Consider the following 23,099-nt stretch of genomic DNA (forward strand, 5'->3'; position numbering starts at 1 on the left):
GAAACTCCTGCGGGAATAAATCAGATTACGGATGATATGAAAGAGAAGTGCTACATCTGGGCGACGCGAGTGAAGACATACGCAGATGACAGTACTAACGAGTTTGACAACCTGTGTACTCTGATTGCCCAAGACAATTACATTTTGAATAGAATGCACCTTGCATCGCTCCAGGCAGAAAGTTATATAGAATCTGAGGTAATATTAGAATAACATTAATGTTTTAACAACAAAGTTAACTGCAATGTTTATTAATGAAAATTGATTTCGGCATATATTTCTAGATTGTATCTGCCATGTGCCTCATCCTCAACCAGAAAGATGATAAAAGGTTTCAAGAACAAATATACTGTCTCCCCCCTGATATTGTGGTAAGTGTTATTTCTACGAATTTTGGCTGTATTTTCTGTATTCCTTAGGGTGTATATTCTCTGATCAACGGGTCTGTTTTTGTATTCATTTGGGTGTATTTTTTACGTTCAATTGGGTGTGTTTAAGGTATTCACTTGGGTGTATTTTCAGTATTTCATTTGTTGTTTCACAATTGTTGCAGAGCATGGCCATTTCGAAGCACCCAAACGGGGAATTCATATCACCTAAAACCAAGAAAGAATTCAGCGTGAAAGACTACCCGAGTTTTATTCCCTTCATGGATGCAAAAAAATTAACTTCGCATCCATATGTAAGTTTTCATTTGCTAAATTTGTTAGTACCGTTCTTTACTTATATGCCAAATAAAATAACACACTGTTGAAATGTGGCAATCCTTTAGATTTTTGCACCTGTTTGCTACTCGGGCCATTGGTGATTATGGGTGATTGATACAAAAAAACGGAGATATTATATACTTGACCTGCTACACAAGAAAGCTCCAACCGAGGAGAGAAAGCAGCTTAATGAATTCACTGTAAGTTAGCTCTGTGTTCTTTACTTTAATAGATAGGTGTATTTCAATTCAATATAAGGTGTATGTATGTTTTGCTTTGGGTGTAAGTATGTTCTCCTTTGGGTGTATTCATTCGGGTGTATTACTGATTTGTTTTGTTGTTTAAGGGATATGTAATTTCAAGAATGAGAGCATATGCCGGTGGAGAACCTCTGAAAAAAAAGGAGAAGGAGTTGGAAATTAATCCAACATACATTAAAATCTCAGGCCAAAAATCAAGGTATAAATTTCTGACTCTGAACATTAAACTTTTCTAAATGAGATTTGTAATTTATTTTCTTCGTTTTCAGCTATGATTGCGCTATCTACGTTATGAAGTGGCTTGAGTTAATTGAGCCGCAAAACATTAAAAGGGGGAAGTATGAATGGGATAATTGGCCACAGGTAACTGTCTTTAAAACTATATAACTCTGCATTACCTTACTGAATTAATATTGTTGTTAAACAGAATATACTTTTTAATTGTAGGAGGAGGTGGACCATTACAGAGTGGAATATGCCTCGCGGATACTATTAAGTAAATTGAATAAAGAGAGAGATCAAGCAATTAGAGCGAGTAATGCAATAAGACTGTCGAAGCCATCGTCAGTATTATTGAGTCCGTTTTGTCAGATTAAGTCTACTGATGTAGAAACTGAGTAATCTAACTGCTAGCTAGGTTGTAAATTGAACAAATGCTGTAAAAATTTACCATTTATAAACAAGTTCTATTCAATGAAATTTTTTTCCATAGTTAAACTGTCTGTGCTGTATTCAAAAGCTCTGTATTACAGGTGATAAAATATGAAGGAAAATATCAAGGCGGATCTAAAACACAAATTATAAACTTTTACACCCAACGGAAGTTTAATATACACCCAAGATTGCTTAATATAAACTGTCTGTGCTGTTAAACTGTCTGTGCTGTATTCAAAATGTATGAATTACAGGTACTATAATATGAAGAAAAATATCAAATCAAATATACACCCATACCCTGGGATTTTTTACACCCAAAAGAACAGTGCTTTTACACCCATATTCTGTAACTATACAGCAAAAGAGTTATCCCCTGCTGCTGGTACTCTGAACTGATAATTCATAACATGTCCTTGATATTAACTGGAATTTGAATGCACCACTGATGCAACATCAAACAAGTTTATCTGAATATAAGAAACTCACATATTAGCTAAACTATTAAGGAGAAAAATAAACTCAATCACCACAAATTTGAAAAACATTACTTTTACCTCGCTTAAAACTTTCGTTTTCTTCTTCTTTGTGGCATTTGCAATCTGTTTGTCCAACTTTGAACCTAGCTTATTTTTTGGACGTCCTCTTGTTCAAATCCTTGGCGGGCTTTGAAGCTCGTTAACGGATTCCAAGTTGGCGTCTTCGTGGGATAAAGAAGATGACCCCTTCCTTTTGGCTTTTAATGATTCCATCTCAGCCATGACGTTATCGTACGCACGGTGCAGAATTGCAGTCAGCTCCTCTGATTCGGATGCAAATTCGCAAATATTTTGCGAACGAAAAACCAATTGATCAAACCTCTTGCTTCTTGGCTCCAAAAGTGGCTCGTCGTGGCTGCTCTTGATGTGTGTGTGTCGCCTCTTTACCTTCTTGCTCCATCGTTCCAGTATATATCTCGGTGACACTTGGCTTACTCGTTCAAAGCTTAACACGCTTAGTGCGTGACGACACAGTATCCCTCTCGACTCGAATAATAAGCATTGGCATTTTACCTCGGCTGCGACTGAGTCGTAAGTAACCACAAACTTGTTGAATATTGAGCTGAAAACTTGTTCTCCGACTTCGTATACTGAATAGCCTAGAGCGGAATTCGTTAATCTGGTGATGCAATTTGCCTTTCCTCTGAATTGCACTTGGACTTCCCTAAACTTTTGATGAGTGTACACATCTTGAAACTGAGCTTCAATGGAGGATTTGGTTGCACACGGTATGACCGTGTGAAAATCTGCAGCATCTGATTCTCTCTCTGCTTGCTCTCGGCTTCCGAGACAATTATCGTATTGTTTGACGAACTGAATAAGCAAGCTGTTCCGGGTGATATACTTGTTAAAAAATGAATGCATGCTCTCGCTCCTTTGTGTGCTTCTCATCCCTGCCTAGAAGTGGTGATCCAGATAGATAGGAACCCATATATGACGGTCTTCATATAGATCTGCAGAATACACCCAAACACAGACTATAAATACACCCGGAAAACATGCAATTTACACCTCTGCTGCAGATTTTAAACAAACATTACCTGAAAGCCACTTGTTGTCCGCAAGACCAAAATTCAGCAGAAAATCATTCCAATTCCTATCGAATGAGTCTTTGCTATGAGAGTTCCAAACAACTTGGCTCATTTCTTGTTCGATATCTGCATGTCCCTTGTACCCATTTAATTTGCTTGGAATCTTCTTCATGATGTGCTAAATACACCAACGGTGAATTGTTGTTGGCATACAGGCCTCTAAAGCCCTTTTCATTGATGCGCATTGATCGGTGAGAAACCCTTTCGGAGCGTTTCCTCCCATGCAACGAAGCCAACATTGAAATAACCATTTGAATGATTCAATTTCTTCGTTTTTCATCAAAGAGCATCCGAGAAGTGTTGACTGACCGTGGTGATTCACCCCGACAAAAGAACCACAAACTAAATTATACATGAAACAAATTACCATAGTGCAGAATGCAAAATCATTAGGTACACCCAACAAAATGCTTCGCATACACAAAAAAAAAATAGCCAATATACACCTCTGCTGCGGATTAATAAAAATACATTAATTTAGCATCATAAACAGGGGCAGTTTGTTACCTGATTGTATTGTAGGTGGTGTCAAATGAAATAACATCTCCGAAATACTCAAAGGCAGCTCTACTTCTTGCATCGGCCCAAAAAGCCAGCTTAATCGATTGATCCTCCTCAAGTTCGAGCTCAAAGAAGAAATTCTGATTCTTCTCTTTCATTCTTAACAAATATTTCCCGAATTCCTTTGTATCTTCTTGTTCGAAAACATTCCGCACTTCCCTGGTAATGTAATTCCGCACATCCTTTTTGATAAAACTTAACTCGCGGTGACCCCCGGCAGCCGCAACAAATGATTGGTAGGTTTTGCTTGGTCTGATACCGGCCTCCTCATTATTCTCTATTGTACGACGAATGGACATGCTTAGTTCCCTGTGCTGTTTGAGCATCTCTGCTTTACTTGGACAGCAAGGGTGTGAATGATCCAGCACAACCTTTGAAATGATCCAAGAACCGACATCCTTCAATGTGTGTATATAAATTCTTGCAGGACAGTTTAAACCGGCTGTCGGATTGGTCTTCTCGGTCGGAGATATTTTAGATTTCCATTTTCCCTCTCTGCTACATGTAATCAGTTGATTCTTAATCTCGTTTCCCTTCCTATTTGTGCTCCGAACTCTTGTAGAAAAACCTGTAGCCTTGGCGTAGTTCTTGTAAAATTTTCCAGCATCTTCAAGGGTGGTAAAGGTCATTCCTACCTTCGGAACAAACTGGTCATCAACAACAGAGAGAGGCTGCAGAATACACCATGTCAATAACTAAAAATACACCCAATCATGTCTGATATGATACACCCGAATTGCAACAACTCAACTAAAATGACAATAAAGGCCATAAACTGTAAATACACAGGCTGCAGAATACACCATGTCAAAAACTAAAAACACACCCAATCATGTCTGATATAATACACCTGAACAAGAACAACTCAATTAAAATAACAGAAAAAGCAGTAAAGTGTAAATACACCCACACTTCTAGCAATAATACACCCAAAAAAGATCTGATCTACACCCGAGCGTCTGTTATAAATTTCAGATAATTAATCAAAACTAATACATTACATTCAATCCACAGATTTATCTTCATGCATTATTTTGACAGTCAATGTTCACGAATTATTCACCTACACATTGCTATACAAATTACTGCAAAAATTCATAGTAATCCTATGTAAATCAAACCTCAGAAACTTTGTTAGATTCAAATTCATAGTCCACTTCGCCTGGATTCAGCTGACAATCTGATGTTGAATCATCCATTATCTTCAAAACGAGTTCAAACTTTGATTTCAGAAAACGAAAAATCAAATAGAAAACGAAGCTCGAGTTGCACAAAGAGAGGAAGTTACGTAAATGACGAAGAACATACCAGTGAGAAAGGAAAGGAAAAGAACGATTGAGAAGAAGAACGAGGAAATCTGAAAATAAGGAGAACGAAGAAGGAAACAAATCTTTTAAATTTGGTAGTTATATATACGCGGGATCTTATATAGCGCGTGTATTAGACGTATGTGTAGCAACGCGTTTTTTGGGTTTATTCCTGAATGAACTTGTAAAGGGCTTGTATGCGGAGCTTTTCCGTTATATTTAATGAGTTATTTATAGAAATTAATAAATTAATTATTAGAGTTATAAATTTATTGTATTATTTATAACGATGAGATATAATAAATATATGGATATGAATTCAATATCTTTGTAGATTACAAATTTGATTACAAATTTTTGTATATTTTATTATTATTATTTTTTTGCTTATTTGAAAATAATAGTTAATTTTTGGCAAAAACTGAGTGATTGATTTTAATATTTTGCAAAATAAATGATTAATTATTAGTTAATTATTTGACACCTACCAAAATTAGTTTCACTACCTCTGTCGAGTTTAGATTGTAAAGTTCATTGTGTATGTGCGTATACGTAAATAAAAAATTAACCACTAATCAGTGTATAAAAATACGTATTTTAACATTTTATGAAAAAAAATATTATACTACTATAAACAAGTTTGATTAGATTGTATTGTTAGTGCATGTTCAACTTTCTCCCAAAATCATGATTCATGAAGCCGAAGCACTGAAACTCTGCAGTTGTGTTCCAACTTCCAATGCGAATTTTGCCATCAAGATCATTATTAATCAATTTGAATCCCCGTTGAGATTGTTCCTTGATAAGTTGAATGAAACCAATCCCTTTTGACTTGTCCACAATATATTTGTTCCAAGCCTCAAACGGTTACGAATCAGCCCCTACCATTCTGTTATTATTGTTAGCGCTATCAAGTTTCAACGAAAATTCTTGTAAGGTTGAAGCTAAGCTAAGCTCCTCCAAGTAGGGGTGTTCATAAAAAAACCAAAATGTGGTTAATCGGTTAAAAAACTATAACCACATTTTGGTTTGGATGTTCATAAAAAAACAAAATATGATTAACCGGTTAAAAAATTATAACCACATTTTGGTTAATCAGTTTAATGAAACAATTTAAAAATTATATCCATATTTTTTAGAATTGGTTAACCAAAACCAAATTAAAAAAAAACTGGTTTTTAACCGGTTAACCAAAACCAAAACCAAATTAAAATCAAAACCTAATTTCAAAACCAAATTACATACTCTCTCTCCCTCCCTTCTTTCTCTCTCTCTCCCTCCCTTCTTTCTCTCTCTCTCTCTCTCTCTCTTTCTCTCCCTTCTCTCTCTCCTCCTATCTCTCTTTTTCCCTACTCTCCCTCCTCTCTCTCTCTCTCTCTCTCTCTCTCTCTCATTTTCCTCTTTCTCCTCCTCTCCATATCCTCTCTCTCTCTCTCTATTCTCTGTCCCTTTCTCTCTCTCTTTTTTTCCCCCTATTTCTCTCCCTTTTCCCTCTCTCTCCCCTTTCCTTCCCCCCCTCTCTCTCCCTTCTCTCTCTAACTCATTTTTCTCTTTATCTCCTCTCTCCTTTCCCTCTCTCTCCGCTTCTCTCTCTCTCTTTCCTTTTTCCCTCTTTCTCTCCTCCTCTCTCCCTATCTCTCTCTTTCCCTTTCTTCCTCTCTTTCTCTCTCTTTCCCCTCTTCCTCTCTCTCTCTCTCTCTCTCTCTCTCTCTCTCTCTTTCTCTCTCCACCTCGTCTTTCTTTCTCTCTCCCTTGTCTCTCTATCCTTCTCTCCCTCTCTCTCTCTCTCCCCTTCCCTCTTTCTCTCTCTCCCTCTCTCTTTCTCTCCTCCTCTCTCTATCTCTCTCTCCTTCTCTCCGCTCTCTCACTTCCTCTCTCTCTCTCTCTCTCTTTCCTTGCCCTCTTTCTCCCCCTCCATTCTCTCTCTTCCTCTCTATCCTCCCTTTCCTCTCTCTAATCATCTCTCCCCTTTTTCTATCTCTCCTCATCTTCTCTCTCCCCTCCTATCTCTCTCTCTCTTCTCTTCTCTCCTCTCCTTCTCTCTCTCCTTTCTCCTCTCTTTTTCCCTCTCTCTCTCTTTCTCTCTCCCCTCTCCTTCCTCTCTCTCTTCTTTACCTTCCCTCTCTTTCTCTCTCTCTTTTTTTTCTTTTCTCTCTTTCTCTCTCTCGCTCATCTCTCTTTCCTTTTCTTCTTTCTCTCTCTCCTCCTCTTCCTCTCTTCCTTTTCTCTCCTTCTCCTCTTTCTTTTCTTACTCTCTCTTTTCTCTTTCTCTCTCAACCTTCTCTCAATCTCTATCCCTCTTCTATCTATTTTTTCCTCTTCTCTCTAAAGCGAGAGAGAAGAGAGAGAGGAGGTGAAGATAGAGGAGGAGAAAGAAAAAAAGGAGAGAGATAAGAAGAGAGAAGAAGGATAAGAGAGAGAAAGAGAAGAAGAGAGAGAAAGAGGACAAAGAGAGAGAAAGAGAGAGGGGAGAGAGAGAGGATGGGGAGAGAGAAGGAGAGAGACAGAAAAAGAGAAGGAGAGAGAGAAAAGAGAAGAGGGGAGAGAGAATGATAGAGGGAGAGGAGGGGAGAGAGAAAGAGGGAGGGGGAGAGAGAGGGAGAGAAGGATAGAGACAATAAAAGGGGAGGGAGAGAAAGAGGGGAAGGGGAGAGAGAGAGAGAGAGAGAGAGAGAGAGAGAGAGAGAGAGAGAGAGAGAGAGAGAGAGATAGAGTTGAGGGGGAGAGAGAGAAGAGAAAGAGAGGAGGAGAGAGAAAAATGGGAGAGAGAAAAATGGGAGAGAGAGAGAAAGAGAGAGAGAAAAGAAAGAGAAAACGAGAGAGAGAGAGAAAGAAAAAAAATTATTTATAGAAAATACTGAAAAGAGATAAGAAAGAAAAAGGAACGAAAGTAATGGAAGGGACTTCATTATTTACAAATGTTACTCGTATCATTTAGAAAGAAAAAAATTAGATTAAAAAAATTCAATTAAAAAAAGGTTTAAAATTTTGGATTTTTGTATGTAAAAATATTAATTTTTGTGTAAAAATCTATTTTTACATGTAAAAATCAATTTTATGGTATAAAAACTAATTTTTAGTATAAAAACCGGTTTTTGGGACAAAAACCGATTTTTTGTGTAAAAATCTATTTTTACATGTAAAAACCAATTTTATGGTACGAAAACCGGTTTTTTGGTAAAAAACCAGTTTTTTGGTACAAAAACCGGTTTTTTATATAAAAATCGGTTATTTTTTAAAAAATCGGTTTTTATTTTAATAACCGGTTAAAAACCGGTTTTGAATTTCACTAACCGGTTAATAACCGGTTTCATCATGTAAAACCAATTTGGTTAATTAACCAATACTATATTTTTGGTTAACCAAAAAACTGGTTTGGTTTTTGGATTAACCAAACCATGAACACCCCTACCTCCAAAAATCTCTCCTTCTCTGTCATACGATATGTGGCTAAGAGAAGGGGGTTGAATTTTAGCCCCTTTTTCACTTGACAATACTTGCTGGCCTTTGAAATCACTTCTGGAAATTTTTTGTTTTTTTATCTCGTAACCAGTCACGAGACTTTTTCTTTTGTCTCGTACTCAGCCACGAGACTTTTCTTTTTGTCTCGTCAGTCAGTACGAGATATTTTTTATTTTACCTCCTGTGCAGCAGAAACAGAAATGGAGTAGAAGAGAGAGAAGATTACACCCAGATATATCCTGGTTCAGCTGCTAAGTGCAGTGCAGTCTACATCCAGTCTCCATCACAACAATGATGGAATTTCACTATAATCAGTCTTGATTACAAACACCAATTCTCCCTAAGAACTCCCCTTCCTATCTAGGACAAGTCCAGAATCTAAACCCAAACTGAACTTGACTTGGTCACTGCCAAGCTTTCACTGTAAAGTGCTAACCCAACTTACAAGGGGATTCCTACAGAATCATGAAACACAACACAGATGTACAAAGGAACTCTAAGGACATCTATGACTTTTTCTTTTAATTTTGTACTCTCTGCTTTTTTTCGCTCTATGTCTTTTTCATACAAACCTCACTGTTTACCTTTTTCCATGAGACTCAAGACATGACAAAATTAAACAGAAAAATACAAAATGAAGAACATTGAAGGAGAAAAATTTCTGTTAGCTTGGGGAGCTATAGGAACTCTGTGCTCACTTTTTTCTTTTCCTTGAATCAAACCTTGACTGTTCACCCTTACTTTTTTTTTGGCAATGAAACGGAGCTAAAAAGCTCAAGAGAAAACCTAGATACAAACTAAACGGGGTAAGGTAACCCCTCTTTCATCATCACTAATAATCCTCCTAAGGTCAGAAGGAGGTATATCCCAAAAAATAAAATCAGCTTCCATTGTTAAACTCTTTTTTGCCAGGTAATCTGCACACATATTACCTTCTCTATATATTTAAACAAAATGAATATTCCAATTTCTTCTTTTTAATTCATATATCTCTCTGACTACAGCATTAGGGTGGGAGGCCAAACTTTCTCCCTTGTTGAGGAGCTTTATCACTGCTCCAGCATCTATTTCTACTACAATTTTTCGAAAACCCATTGTTCAGGTTATCTCTAATCCCTTTTTCACACCGCAGAGTTCCGCCATGAATGCTGTTCCAACTCCAACTTTGTGAGAGAAGCCCGCTATCCAGTGCCCCTCCTCATCCCGTAGAATTCCTCCACAGCCGATAGTTCCTGGGTTGCCCTGAGCTGTTCCGTCAGAGTTTAATTTGATCCATCCTGCTGGTGGGGGGTTCCATCGAACGTTCCTCTCAATTCTTCCTCTTCTCTGTCCGATGAGGTAAGCTTTCTCAAGCGCTCTTTTAATTTCCTTGGCTTCTTTATTAATTTTTGCATATGGTTGCATTGGTCTTCTATACTGTTGTTCATGAATTTCTTTGTTCCTCCATTGCCAAATTCTCCAACAAGCTATAATAAACACGTCCCTCCAGTCTAACTCTTCATCTTTCCCCAATTGCTGTTGAAGATTTATTTCTATCCAATTATCCCATTCCAATTGAAAGAAATTAGGGATTTCGTCTGTTTTAACTAGGTTCACCCAAATTGTTGAAGCCTTCGGACAATTTTTCAGCACATGAAAGATGTCTTCTTGTCCTCCATTATGTAGCGTAGAGTCCCCTGCTCCTCCAAAAATTCTGGCTCTTCTCTGATTTGTCATCAATTTCTTGTGCATGGCTGTCCATAAGAAAATTTTCGCTCTTTGTGGACCTCTCCAACTCCAAAGTTGTTTCCAAACAGTTTTCTCCTCACTTGGCCAATTTCTGAGTTCTTTTTAGGTAGAGTTAATAGAGAAATTTTCATCATGAGACAGTCTCCACCCTCTTCTATTTTCATCATTTTCTGCCTGAGGTGGTGGTTTGCATATAATTTCCATCACAATCTCAGGAGGCAAGTGCTGATTAAGTCTGTCTATGTCCCATTCGCCATTTTGCTTAGTCCATTCCTACACTAGGCTTTCAACATCCACAGTGTCCAGATTTAACGCTTTATTTATGAGGATCCCTTTATTCTCTAACCAATTTTTCTTCCAAAACAATGTAGATAATCCATTTCCAATGTAGTGAATAGAGCAGTTTAAAAACGTAGGCCATAGCTTTATAATTTCTCTCCAAAAGGGTGAGTCTCCTTATTTTGCTTGCATAAGATTGTTCAACCTATTTCCTTTGCAGTACTTATTTGAAAGGACTTGAACCCAAAGTGCTTCCAGATTCTCCATAGCTTGCCAAATAATTTTTAGTAGGAAAGTATCATTCATAGTGTTGAGCCTTCTGAATCCTAGTCCTCCCAAATATTTCGGTTGACAAAGGGTCTTCCAACTTATGAGATGTATTTTCTTCTTATCTGGTTCATCTCCCCATATGAAGCTTCTCTTCAGTTTTTCCACCTCTAAACAAATTCCTCTTGGTACTCTTTCATATTGCATGCTGAAATTGAGAGCTGGGCTTAACACTGATTGAGCTAGTGTAAGTCTTCCCGCAAGTGATAAGCACTTACTCTTCCACCCTTTCAATTTGTTATGGACTCTCTCTAGTATGTCTTTGAAGTTCTCTTTCCCTTTTCTGTTGCTAGTGATCATAGCCCCCAGGTAGCGGCCTAAGTCCCTTTGTTCTTTAAAGCCCGAATATTTATTAATTTCATCCCGGATGTCCATATTGGTTCTTTTAGAGAAAATAATGGAGGATTTTTCTACGTTGATCTTCAGTCCAGATGCTTTGCAAAAGGTTTCAATCACCCATGTCACTTCCTTAATCTGATCTATTGTTGCTTCAACAAACAAGAGAAGGTCATCCGCAAACATAAGGTGGGATATGTCAGGTCCTTCCTTTCCCACTCTAATTGCCTTCCATAAACCTCTCTGAACCCGGTCTTCTATGAGGTGGGAAAGTTTGTCCATGCCGATAACAAACAGGTAGGGAGAGATGGGGTCTCCCTGTCTCAAGCCTCTTTTAGGCACAAACTCTTTCGTTCTATTACCATTCCAAATGACGCTGTAAAAAACCGTTTGGACACAGTTCATAATCAAATTGACTAGATGGCTTGGGAAATTAAATTCTTGAAGTCTTCTCATCATGAAGTTCCAATCTACCCTATCATATGCCTTCTCAAAATCAATTTTGATGGCCATAAATTGCTTTTTTCCTTTCATTCTTCTCATGGTGTGCATCATCTCCTTGGCAATCACAATGTTGTCTTGGATTTTCCTTCCCGGAACAAAGCTAGATTGGTGAGCTGCAATTCTGTCATTAAGGTGAGGCTTTATTCTATCAACCAGGATCTTGGTTATAACTTTGTAGCACACATTGCAAAGAGCAATAGGTTTGAATTGACTTATAAACTCAGGGTTGTTGAGCTTAGGGACAAGCGTCAAGAGGGTAGTGTTGCTTTGTTTTATCTGTTTTGGTTCGGTCTAGCAGGAGTATATGAAATTGCATAGCTTCCCTTTCATTATCTCCCAGTTGTTCTTGTAGATGAGAGACGGAAGTCCGTCACTTCCTGGTACCTTGAGCGATCCGATGCTAAAAATAGCTCTTCTTATCTCCATTTCTGTCGGCATAGCTATGAGTTTCCTACAATCAGAGGTACTGAAATTAGGCATCAAAAATGATAAATTATCAATTGGATTGATATTTACCTGTTCTTGGTATAGGTCTTAGAAGTGTTTGAGGACATGTGCTTTTAGCTCTTCTTCTTCAATCCAGTTTCCCTCTTTGTTCCGAAGCTTTTGAATTCTGTTTTTTCCCCTTCTGATGATGGTTTTGGTGTGGTAGTATCTTGTATTTCTATCTCCTTCTACTATCCATTCCTGTCTTGATTTTTGCATCCAAAAGGTCTCTTCCTTATCTAGAATATCATTTAGTTTTTTGTTCAAATCTTGCTCCAATTTGTCTAGATAGGGATTTACTCCGTACGTATTGCTTCTTTGAATGCCCGCGATCCTGTTGAGAAGTCTTCTTTTAGCTTTGGAGATGTTCCCGAATATTTCCTTATTCCACTTCAGTAGGTATTTTTTAAGTTCTCCAATAGCTGTTAGTAGATAGTTTTCTTTGTTCCAACTTGTTCTTAGGCAGTTTTGAAAATCTGGATGTAACTCCCACATGGCTTCAAATCTGAATGGTCTAGTATAAACACCATTTCTTTCCTTTTCACATTTGATAAGAAGAGGGTGATGGTCGGAATTGGTTCTAGTAAGAACTTCAACTGTTGCTTGTTGGAATCTGGTTCTCCACATAGGGTTAGAGAGTGCCCTATCCAATCGTTTGAACACCCTATCATGCCCATCCCATTTTGGACCCTTCCACGTGAATCTTGATCCTATGAAGCCTAAGTCAATCAGCCCACATCTGTTGATCCAATTTGCAAAGTTGTTACATGCTCTCATATCCAAAGCCGCTCCGCCCTTTTTTTCCGAAGCATCCTTAATTTCATTAAAGTCACCAGCTATCAACCAAGCTCCATCCATCGAGTTTGCTATGTTTAGGAGCTTAGGCCAAAGCTGATTTCTCATTTGGTTGTGTGGATTAGCATACACCGCCATCAAAAACTATTCATTATCTCTTTGATACTGGACTTTCACATGAATGTATTGTCGATGTGATTCGACTTTAGTTATGTTAAGGTCCTTTCTATTCCAACAAATCCAAATACCCCTTGTAAAACCCTGAGCTTCTTCAATGATGGAATTAGTGAAACCCAAATATTGTATAACTTTCTTTACTGTATCACCGCTGCATTTAGTTTCCAACAAAATAGCTAAATCTGGTTTATGTTGCTTCATCATATCCTTGAAGGTACGCCTAAAAGCATCACTAGCCGCACCTCTTACATTCTAAACTAGACTAATCATAGAGACTAAAAAAGGATAAGAAAAGGGAAATAAAAAACCCTTACCCGATCAACAAATCAGGTCAGTTTATTTGCATCTCTGTGTCTCTAAGAACACTGATTTCTGGTGTGGTGAAATCCACTCCTTCTAATAAACTCTCAGTTGGGTTTTTCTCCCCATTTTCCATCTCCATGTCTTCCTTTCCATCCTCGGCCATAGCTGTTGGATCAGGTGGTTTGCTTTCTTGTAGCATTGTTTGGGTTGAGTGTTCCATTTCCTCCTTCATTTGAGTTGGAGTAGCTATAGCGTTCTCAACCCAGTTTTCCTCAAAATGGGTCTTGGATATATTCTTGTTGATCTCTTTGTGGGATTGTGTTCCCTTACTTCTGTTATGCTCCTTGTTATTTTTCTGGTTGCGTTGTGTTTCTTCTCTGATTGTTGTATTTTTTTTGTTCCATTTTCGATGCTGCCTTGTGAGTTTTTTTCTGTTGCTTGCACTTGTTTGCCTTCAATTTCTTTTTTCTGTTTGTTTGTTGGATTTTGGTTCCCTATAATTTCGCCTTTAGCTCCGTTCTTCTCTTGGCTTTCATTCTCCTCCTTCCCTTCATCCTCCATTGTTGATTCTTCTATTTGTAGAACTCCAAATCTTGTGTGATTTTCTCTGCTGTTTTGGTTCTATTTTGATTTGCTGGTTTCTCCCCCATATTTGCTAAATTCATATTTGCCTCCTTTTTCCATCTTTTTGGTCTTTGAACGACCATCCAAGTGCCATAATTTTCCTTACTATCTGTCACTATTTGTTTTCCTTTATCCTTCATGTTTGTGTTCCCATTTCCTTCTTCACTTCCTTTTGATGATTCTATGTTTGTGTCATTTTGCTTATCTTTTCCAGTTTCTGTTTTTTGGTCATCATTTTGATTCACTGATGTTTCTATTTGTTGCTTTTTCATTGTACAATTATTCTGATCATGGTCTATTCTTCCACAGGTAAAGCAAATCTGATGTATCCCTTTATATTCCACCTGGTAGTCTTCTCCATTGATCATATATCTTCCCATCAACGGCTTCGTTAAGTCAACTTCTACACATAATCTAGCGAATTTTCCTCTGCTCATCTTGGCTGTGTTGTCGTCGACTTTAACTGTCCTACCAATCAGATTTCCAATTTTCCTCAGTATGGTTCTGTCATAGAGTTCTATAGGTAAACCTGGAAGTCTCACCCAGGCAGTGATTCTATCTATTGTGGCTTTCATAAGATTGAAGTTAGGTTCCCAAAGTCTCACTATGAGATAGTGGTCGAATATCTTCCAAGGACCTTCCAACAGAGCATAATCAAAGTCTTCACTAGCATAAAATTTTACTAAATAGAAATCATTGCTAAGGTCAATGACATCTATGGTACCTTTCTTGCTCTACATACTCTCAAGTCTTCTTTTGATAGCTGCATATCCCACTTTCCTTCCTAGAAGCTTTACTATTATTGTATTCCACCAGGGCTTCCATAGTCTCCTCTCAAAAGTCTCACTTATAACAATATTATATAAACCTTCTTCTACCTTTTCAACTCTTATCCCCTCTGAATTGATTTTGTCGTTAATATTGTCTTCTTTTTGTTTGTGTTGCTCTGTCTCTGGTTCCTTTCTTCCATGGTCTTCTTCTTCCTCCTCTGCCTCAAGCTCATCTTCTTCCATATGATGTTCTGCAGGACCTCCTTTGACCATTTGGGCAAAGGTTTTTCTAGTCTTCAAACTATTCTCAGCAGCTGGGTTGTCTATCATCCATTCCTCTTCTCTTGGAACTAAGATCTGAGTTCCTGTGAATCCCTCTCCGTCCTTTCTGACCTTCTTTATACTCCTGTTCAGCTGATCTTGTTCTTCTGCAGTGGGCTGGCGCTCATGAGGATGCCCTTTTGGGCTCCCTTCACCGCTCATCACGGTGATCACAACTCAAGAAATGAAAACTGTATGGAGAGAGACTTTTACAACGGCTCTTTTCTCTTTGAATTAAAAGTACAATATTTTGTTCACCCTTACTTATAGGAAGAAGCCTCCAAGGTTGAAAACCAAACAAACTAAGCCAATCTTCTTCTTCTTCAAACAGAATCGGTTTGGCCAGAGAGAGAGAGAGAAGAGATAACCCATGCAAAACCCAACATGCAATTACCTCTAGTCCTTCCTTGGTCACCAATCTTCATCAATCCAAGCCCTTCATCCTTGCCTTACTCTCCAAGATGAATCTCTGGCCCTTGATGCTTCATGATGATGATAGCTTCATCTGCTCCAATCTCTGCCTTCTCCATCACGTAGCCACTGTAGCTACATCCTGTGGTGGTTGAGTATAATCAGAGACAAGCCATCCTCCCAAGATTCTTCTTCTCTGTTGGCCGAGATCTTCACTTCTATTTTTGGTATGAAGGAGCCAAGATCTCTTCACAAAATCTTACCACAAGTGAAAGAGAATCTTAACCACAACATACTTTTAGTTTGCTTTTTCTTGTCATCATTGTGATGGTCTTTGTTGCTTGTTCTTCCTTTCGGTGTCTAGCCATAGCCTCCATGCTTTCTCTGTAATGATATGACCGAAGGTAGAAGAAAGATGAGAGAGAAGATAGAGCTAGAAGAAAAGCAATTAAATGAATCAAATTAATTGAAATGGGATTGCTTTTACTTCCCTTGCAGAGTAGCGTGTAGCATTGATGATTACCATCACATCAATGACCAACTCTCTCTCATGTTTCCAATGCAAGTATTAACTTCTCTTTAATGAAATTTGAATTCCATCTCATGGTGGAAATAGATTCTGTTGGAAGCAAGAAGCAATACATTTGCTTTCACTCATGATTGGTTTCGGACCAAACAAGCAAAATTATTTGGGTTTGTATCAATGATAAATAAAACTGGTCCAACTAATAGTTTGTTTCAGCCAAGTCACTTAATCATTTTAACCAAGGCTGAGTAAGCATATTGGGCTTATAATGATAATGATTGAATTTTGACCCAATGATCAAATTATTGTTTCGGCCTTAAGAACTAAACAAGTTTTGCATCAAAGCTGAAAATAATTTTAATGGGCTTGCTGTATGCATCTTTTCTTTTCGGCCCAAATGTAAAATCCTGCAAAGCAAAATTATTTAAATCAATATTTGTAAATTAATATCAACTAATAATTTTGCAATTAATCACATTAATAATGTTTGATTATCACTAATTTAAATTAGAGTTTTCCAAACTCATCAATCTCCCACTTGATGACAAACATTATTAAAAAAAATTCAAATGGAAAGAAATTAAAGATTAAAGAGTAGAATACTCCCTTTGAATATTTGAATTTCTCCTCCTTTCTAATTATCACATGGCTCCCCCTTAATGTATGCTATTTTACCAAGGGAAGCTTTATACCTGTAACAATTTTTATCAAGTCTAAGGCAACAATGTTATTCAACATATTCATTATGTAATGTTGAATGTCTTGATTTATGAGCAGAACTGAATGATATCAAAACTCATTTGTTATCAATAATTTGATTTTCTGCTCAATCATACAAAAACAACAAGGTTGATGTTTCCTGAATTTTTTTTAATCAAATCAAATCAGATTGATCATAGCAAAGAAAAATTTTTCTAATCATTGATGATCATCTCAAATAGTAGTAAACTTCATATTTTTCAACTTAAAGGAACTGCCAAAAATAAATCCAAAACAGCAATCATTATATCAAGGTAAGACAAATGCATCACAATTATAATCAACCAAGCATTTTACCAAGATAAACATCAAGCAACAGCAGCAATCAAGATAAAATAAATGCATTATCAACATGAATTATCAGCATTATCAAGCATCAACAAGAGTGATCATGAACTCTCAAAGAGAATTTCATCTCCTGTTTTCCAGTTTCATTTTCAGAATCATTCCTCCCCCTTTTGGCATCAAGGGGCACCTGCAAAAAGAATTTGACATAGCAAACAAAATATCCAAAATATTTCCCAAGAGTATCCACAGAGTTATAGTACTAACAGTATCCAACCAAACAAAACAGAGTATCAAATTGAGCCTAAATATGCCAATATCAAATACTAAAAGAAACAGATTAATCATCAGATAAATGAAGATCAGATTCCTCAGCTCCTTCATCACTAGCAGCTCCGAGATCCTCCTCAAGACTTTCTAGCATCAAATTGACCCTGTCCTTGCATCTCATCCAAGCTCTTTCATTCTCATAGGCTAGTTTACGTGCCGTCTTATGGGATTGGACCATGAGCTCTGACATATTTGAAAATTCTGTGAGAATTTCTTTGATAGACTTGGTTGCTTTAGAGGACTCAGGCCGGCTTTCATATTCACTATCCGAAGCTACAGATTTCTTGCCCTTGGTTCCTTTAACAGTGCCACCTCCTTTGATCATAGACACTTTGTTTTCTACTGCCTCATTCAGAAGATCAATTTTAAAATATTCAAAGATACTAGTTAAGAACATACCATAGGGTAGATTTGCCTTTTTGGTGCTCTTAACCGATTCCCACATGTGTCGGATCATAAGATAACCAAAAGATATAGGAGTAGATGTAACAAGTGCAAATATGATGAGAGAGTCAGAGAATGTTACTCTATTATGGGAGCTGCTTTGAGGAGTCAAAATGTGGGTGATGATCCGATGAAGCAAAGAGTTGGTTGGTCCGAGGGCTTTGTGGGTAGGAGTAGTGCCATCCAAGCCAGAGAGATTCTCACAAATGTGTTGAAGAACAACCTTCTAGGTGATGCCGACTTGTGAATCCCACTTTTCGGCCATGTATGCTCTCGGCCCCTCCTCTTTGTAGCCTAGAGCCATCCCAATTATTCTAGTATCAAGAGTGATATGAACCCTCTTCACATATGAATGGATGGTGCCATCAATCAGTCGCATGTTGGCATAGAACTCACGAACTAAACCGGGGTAAACCGGTTTCTGGATGTGAAGCAGAGGAGTCCATTGAAGAAGTTCAAAAAGAGAAGAGACATTTATCCCTTTGTTGGTGAGAGAGTCAAGGTTGACGAGATAAGTGGGACAAAGATGACGCTTTTCCAGAACCTCTTTGTGAAATTCATATGAAGCACAGGAGTTGAATTTGGCAGGGTCATAGTGAGAGTGTGTTTTGCTGAATTTGTTCTTGAAATCCAAGGATTCCAGGTTTGCTGGTTCCTTGGTATTGTGCAGCGCGAATCCTTTTGTTTTCTGAAAACTCTTTCCTGGCGTGGCTTTCTTCGGTAGAGATGGTGGTAGTGATGGAATTGGTGAGGTGTGAGATTCTTCCTCTTCCTCCACAGGAGCTTTCTCTTTCTTCTTTCTTGAAGAGGTCTTAGTGGCTATGAATTTCCTTCGCATGGTGTCGGTTTGTTTTGAGGGTGGAGAAGATGATGATGTAGAGTGAATATGTATGTGTGTGTGAGATTGTGGTGTGGATGATTTTTGAGAAAATAGAATCCTTTCACTTTTCCTGGGGGCAGTTTTCTTTTTCATGGTAGTGAAAATGGAGAAGTGGAAGATGGGGGGGGGGTTGAATAGAAACCGAATGGAGTGAGGGAGGAGGAAGGTTAGGGAAGCATTAAATGTGGAGTGGAGAGAGAATTGGAGGGAATTTAATGACCATTAAGTGGCGGTTAATACCCAAGGAAGTTTCTCTTTTATTTGAAATAAACTGAAAAGTGGTTCCTTGAATCAAGGGATTAGTTGAGGAGAAGGATTTGATTTGACAATAACCACTTTCAACAAGATTTGATGAGACAACAAAAAGATTTTGATGTGCACAAAAAGGAAACTTAACAAAACGGTCAGAGTGGGGTCAAAGAAGTTTGGTGGGGCCCATGATAATTGATTTAGGCGCAATCTCCCCCTTAATCACAGCCCTTCCCATACACTCTGATTTTTATCTCGTCCATTCCTACGAGACAAAACTGAGCAGAATCAAAATTTCACAAATTATCAAGAGAACTTAAATCAATCATTTCCAAACTTTTTCTCAAAGTGCAGAATCTGTCTTCACAGAGTGGTTTTGTAAAAATGTCAGCAAGTTGGTCTTCAGATTTTACAAATTGAATATCAATAGTACCTTTTTGCACATGTTCTCTAATGAAATGATATTTAATTTCAATGTGCTTGGTTCTTGAATGCAGAACAGGATTTTTTGAAATGTTTATAGCACTCATATTATCACAAAATAAAGGTATACTATTGATCTTTAATTTGTAATCTTCCAACTGCGTTTTTAACCAAATTAGTTGTGAACAACATGCAGATGCATAAATATATTCAGCTTCAGCTATAGATAGAGCTACTGTGACTTGTTTTTTGCTTGACCACATGTTGAGTGAGCTTCCAAGGAAGCAACACATGCCGGATGTACTCCGTCTATCCACCCTATCTCCCGCATAATCTGTATCATAAAATCCTATTGCACAAAAGTCATCAGATTTAGGATACCACAAGCCATAATCACTAGTTCCCTTAATGTATCTAATGATGTGCTTAACGGCTGAAAGATGGGATTCTTTTGGGTGAGATTGAAACCTTGAACATACACCCACACTTTGAACAATGTCTGGTCTAGAAGAAGTAAGGTACATGAGTAAACCTATCATCCCTCTATACCTTGTTTCATTCACATCTTTGCCATCATCATCCTTTTCAAGTTTTGTGTTAGGATGCATTGGTGTTCCCATTGGTTTGGAACTTTCTAGGCCAAATTTTTTGATAAGTTCTTTTGCATACTTTCCTTGGTGAATAAAAGTACCACTAGGAGTTTGTTTAATTTGGAGGCCAAGAAAGAAAGTAAGCTCTCCCATTAAACTCATCTCAAACTCACTAGTCATGACTTTTCCAAACTCTTCACACAAGGATACATTGGCCGATCCAAACACAATGTCATCAACATAAAGTTGAACTAGGAGTATATCATCATTAGATGCTTTAATAAATAAAGTAGTGCCGGTGGTACCCCTTTGAAATTGATTTTCCAACAAGAAGGCACTAAGCCTTTCATACCAAGCTCTTGGAGCTTGTCTAAGACCATAAAGAGCCTTAGATAGTTTGAAAACATGATTTGGAAATTCTTTATCTTCAAAATCGGAGGGTTGTGCCACATACACTTCTCTATCAATAAAGGCATTAAGGAAAGTACATTTAACATCCATTTGAAATATTTTAAAACCTTTATGGGCAGCATAGGCAAGAAGCAACCTAATTGCTTCCATTCTAGCTACCAAAACAAAAGACTCATCAAAATCTATACCCTCTTCTTGATCGTAACCTTGGGCCACTAATCTAGCCTTGTTACGAACAACTTGTCCATCCTCACCGAGTTTATTTTTAAACACCCACTTAGTACCCGTAACTTTCTTACCATTCGGATGGGGTACTAGTGTCCAAACCTCATTCTTGTCAAATTGAGCAAGCTCTTCTTGCATTGCTTTGACCCATGATGGATCTTCAAGAGATTGTTTGACATTGTTGGGCTCCATTTGTGACAAGAGGGCAAAATTGCTTGGTTCGGATTGCCTTTTGGTTGAGGATCTTGTTGTTACACCTTGAGAGGGATCACCAATAATAAAGTCATGACGATAACCCCTCATATACTTCCATTCTCTAGGCTTCCGGAGTGGTGTTGAGCTTTGATGAGCTTCTGGTGGTCTCACTGTTTCAGTTTCTCGTGCCTGCTCGGGAGACAAAATGGAAATGTCTCCTTCAATCTGACGAGACAAAACTGGACTGGCAGATTCTTTATTTTGAGCAGATTTGGGATTCTCTTTACTTGTTCCAGCTTCTTCGCAGTCTGAATCATTATCTATCACAGTGCTGGGAATTAAATTAGAATCACAAAAAGTAACATGTATGAATTCCTCTATGGTTCTCTGTTCTTTGAGATAAATCCTATAGGCCTTGCTAGTGGTGGAGTATCCAACAAACATCCCTTCATAGGATTTTGAATCAAATTTGCCAAGGTTTTCTTTATTGTTAAGTACAAAACATTTGCATCCAAAAACATGAAAATACTTAAGATTTGGAGGGGTTCCTTTCCATAACTCATAAGGTGTTTTCTTCAACCCTTTTCTTATAATTATCCTATTCAAAATGTAACATGCTGTATTTACAGCTTCAGCCCATAGAAATTTAGGAATCTCATTGTCATAAAGCATGACCCTAGTCATCTCTTGAAGGCTTCTATTCCTTCTCTCAACCACCCCCATTTTGTTGAGGGGTTCTAGGGCATGAAAAGTTATGAGCAATTCCAAAGTCATTACAGAATTTTTCAAAGTCTTGGTTTTCAAATTCTCTTCTGTGATCACTTCTCAAATGGGCGATTTTCAAATCTTTTTCATTTTGAATTTTCTTGCAAAGGGTTGAAAAAGCATGAAAAGCATCATTCTTATGAGCAAGAAAAAATACCCAACCTAATCTAGAGTAATCATCTACCACCACAAGACCATAGTGTTTACCTTCTAAACTTTGAGTTCTTGTTGGACCAAAAAGATCAATATGTAACATCTCTAATGGCCTTTTGGTTAAGATTCCATCTTTTGATTTAAAAGAGAATTTTACTTGTTTGCCCAATTGGCAAGCATCACAAGTAAGATCCTTGTCAAATTTGATATTTGGAATTCCTCTAACCAAATTTTTCTTGACTAGCTTAGAAATTTGGTACATGCTTGCATGACCCAACTTTCTATGCCATAGCCATTTTTCAGATTCAAGAGAAGTAAAATATGTTACATTTTGTTCTTTCAAGTCTTCAAGAGTCAATCCATACACATTATTGCATCTTTTAGCTTCAAATAAAATGTCCCTTATTTTCTCACAAACAACCAAACATACAAACTTTCTAAAAATAACTTCAAAACCTAGATCACACAATTGGCTTACACTAAGTAAATTATGCTTCAAACCATTTACAAGAAGAACATCATTTATACAAGATGAAAAGCTTTTACCAACTTTTCCAACAGCTACTATCTTTCCTTTAGCATCATCACCAAAAGTGACAAATCCTCCATCATATTCATCAAGCTTTATGAGGAAGGTTGTCTTTCTGGTCATATGCCTAGAGCATCCACTGTCCATATACCACATATTCTCCTTTCGTTTGGATGCTAGGCATACCTACAAGACAAGCTCAAGTAACCTTAGGTATCCAAATTTTCTTGGATCCTTTTACGTTAAACTATCTCTTATGTCCTAAATCATTATAATCAAAAAACACTTTGTAAACTTTATCACCAATCATCCTCTCACCAAAAAAGCATTGAATGGGAAAGTGTCCATTTCGGTTACATAGTCTACAAAACCTTGGAGTTGCTGTTTTGTTAAAGCTTGTTGGGTTTTGAAACCTTGTATCATTAGAAGATGAGGCAATGTTTTCAAAATAAGGTTTCTCATTAGATTTATAGAATCCCAAGCCAGCTTTATCATAAAGAGATTTTTGACTAGCCAAAATTTGATTCAGATTTTCAGAACTTTGAGTGAACTTGGCTAAGTCTTCTTTAAGTCTTTTGACCTCTTTAAGCAACTCTTCATTTCTTTTAAAACAATCTACATATGCAACAACTGAATGGTTACTTTCACAGCTCCTAAGTTGGGCTTTTAACTGCTTATTTTCTTCAACAAGAT

At 37.5% G+C, this 23,099-nt stretch overlaps 1 protein-coding gene across 1 annotated transcript; it reads right to left on the reverse strand.

The window, feature by feature from the left end:
* Nucleotides 1-12,289: 12,289 nt before the first annotated feature.
* LOC112779090 (uncharacterized) lies at nt 12,290-13,174 on the reverse strand. The gene has a single exon (XM_025823346.1). The coding sequence runs from the start codon at nt 13,172-13,174 to the stop codon at nt 12,290-12,292; it is 885 nt and encodes a 294-aa protein (XP_025679131.1).
* Nucleotides 13,175-23,099: the final 9,925 nt, after the last annotated feature.

The sequence above is a fragment of the Arachis hypogaea genome, chromosome 19 (assembly GCF_003086295.3).
Source record: "Arachis hypogaea cultivar Tifrunner chromosome 19, arahy.Tifrunner.gnm2.J5K5, whole genome shotgun sequence".
In the NCBI taxonomy this organism is placed as follows: Eukaryota; Viridiplantae; Streptophyta; class Magnoliopsida; order Fabales; family Fabaceae; genus Arachis; species Arachis hypogaea.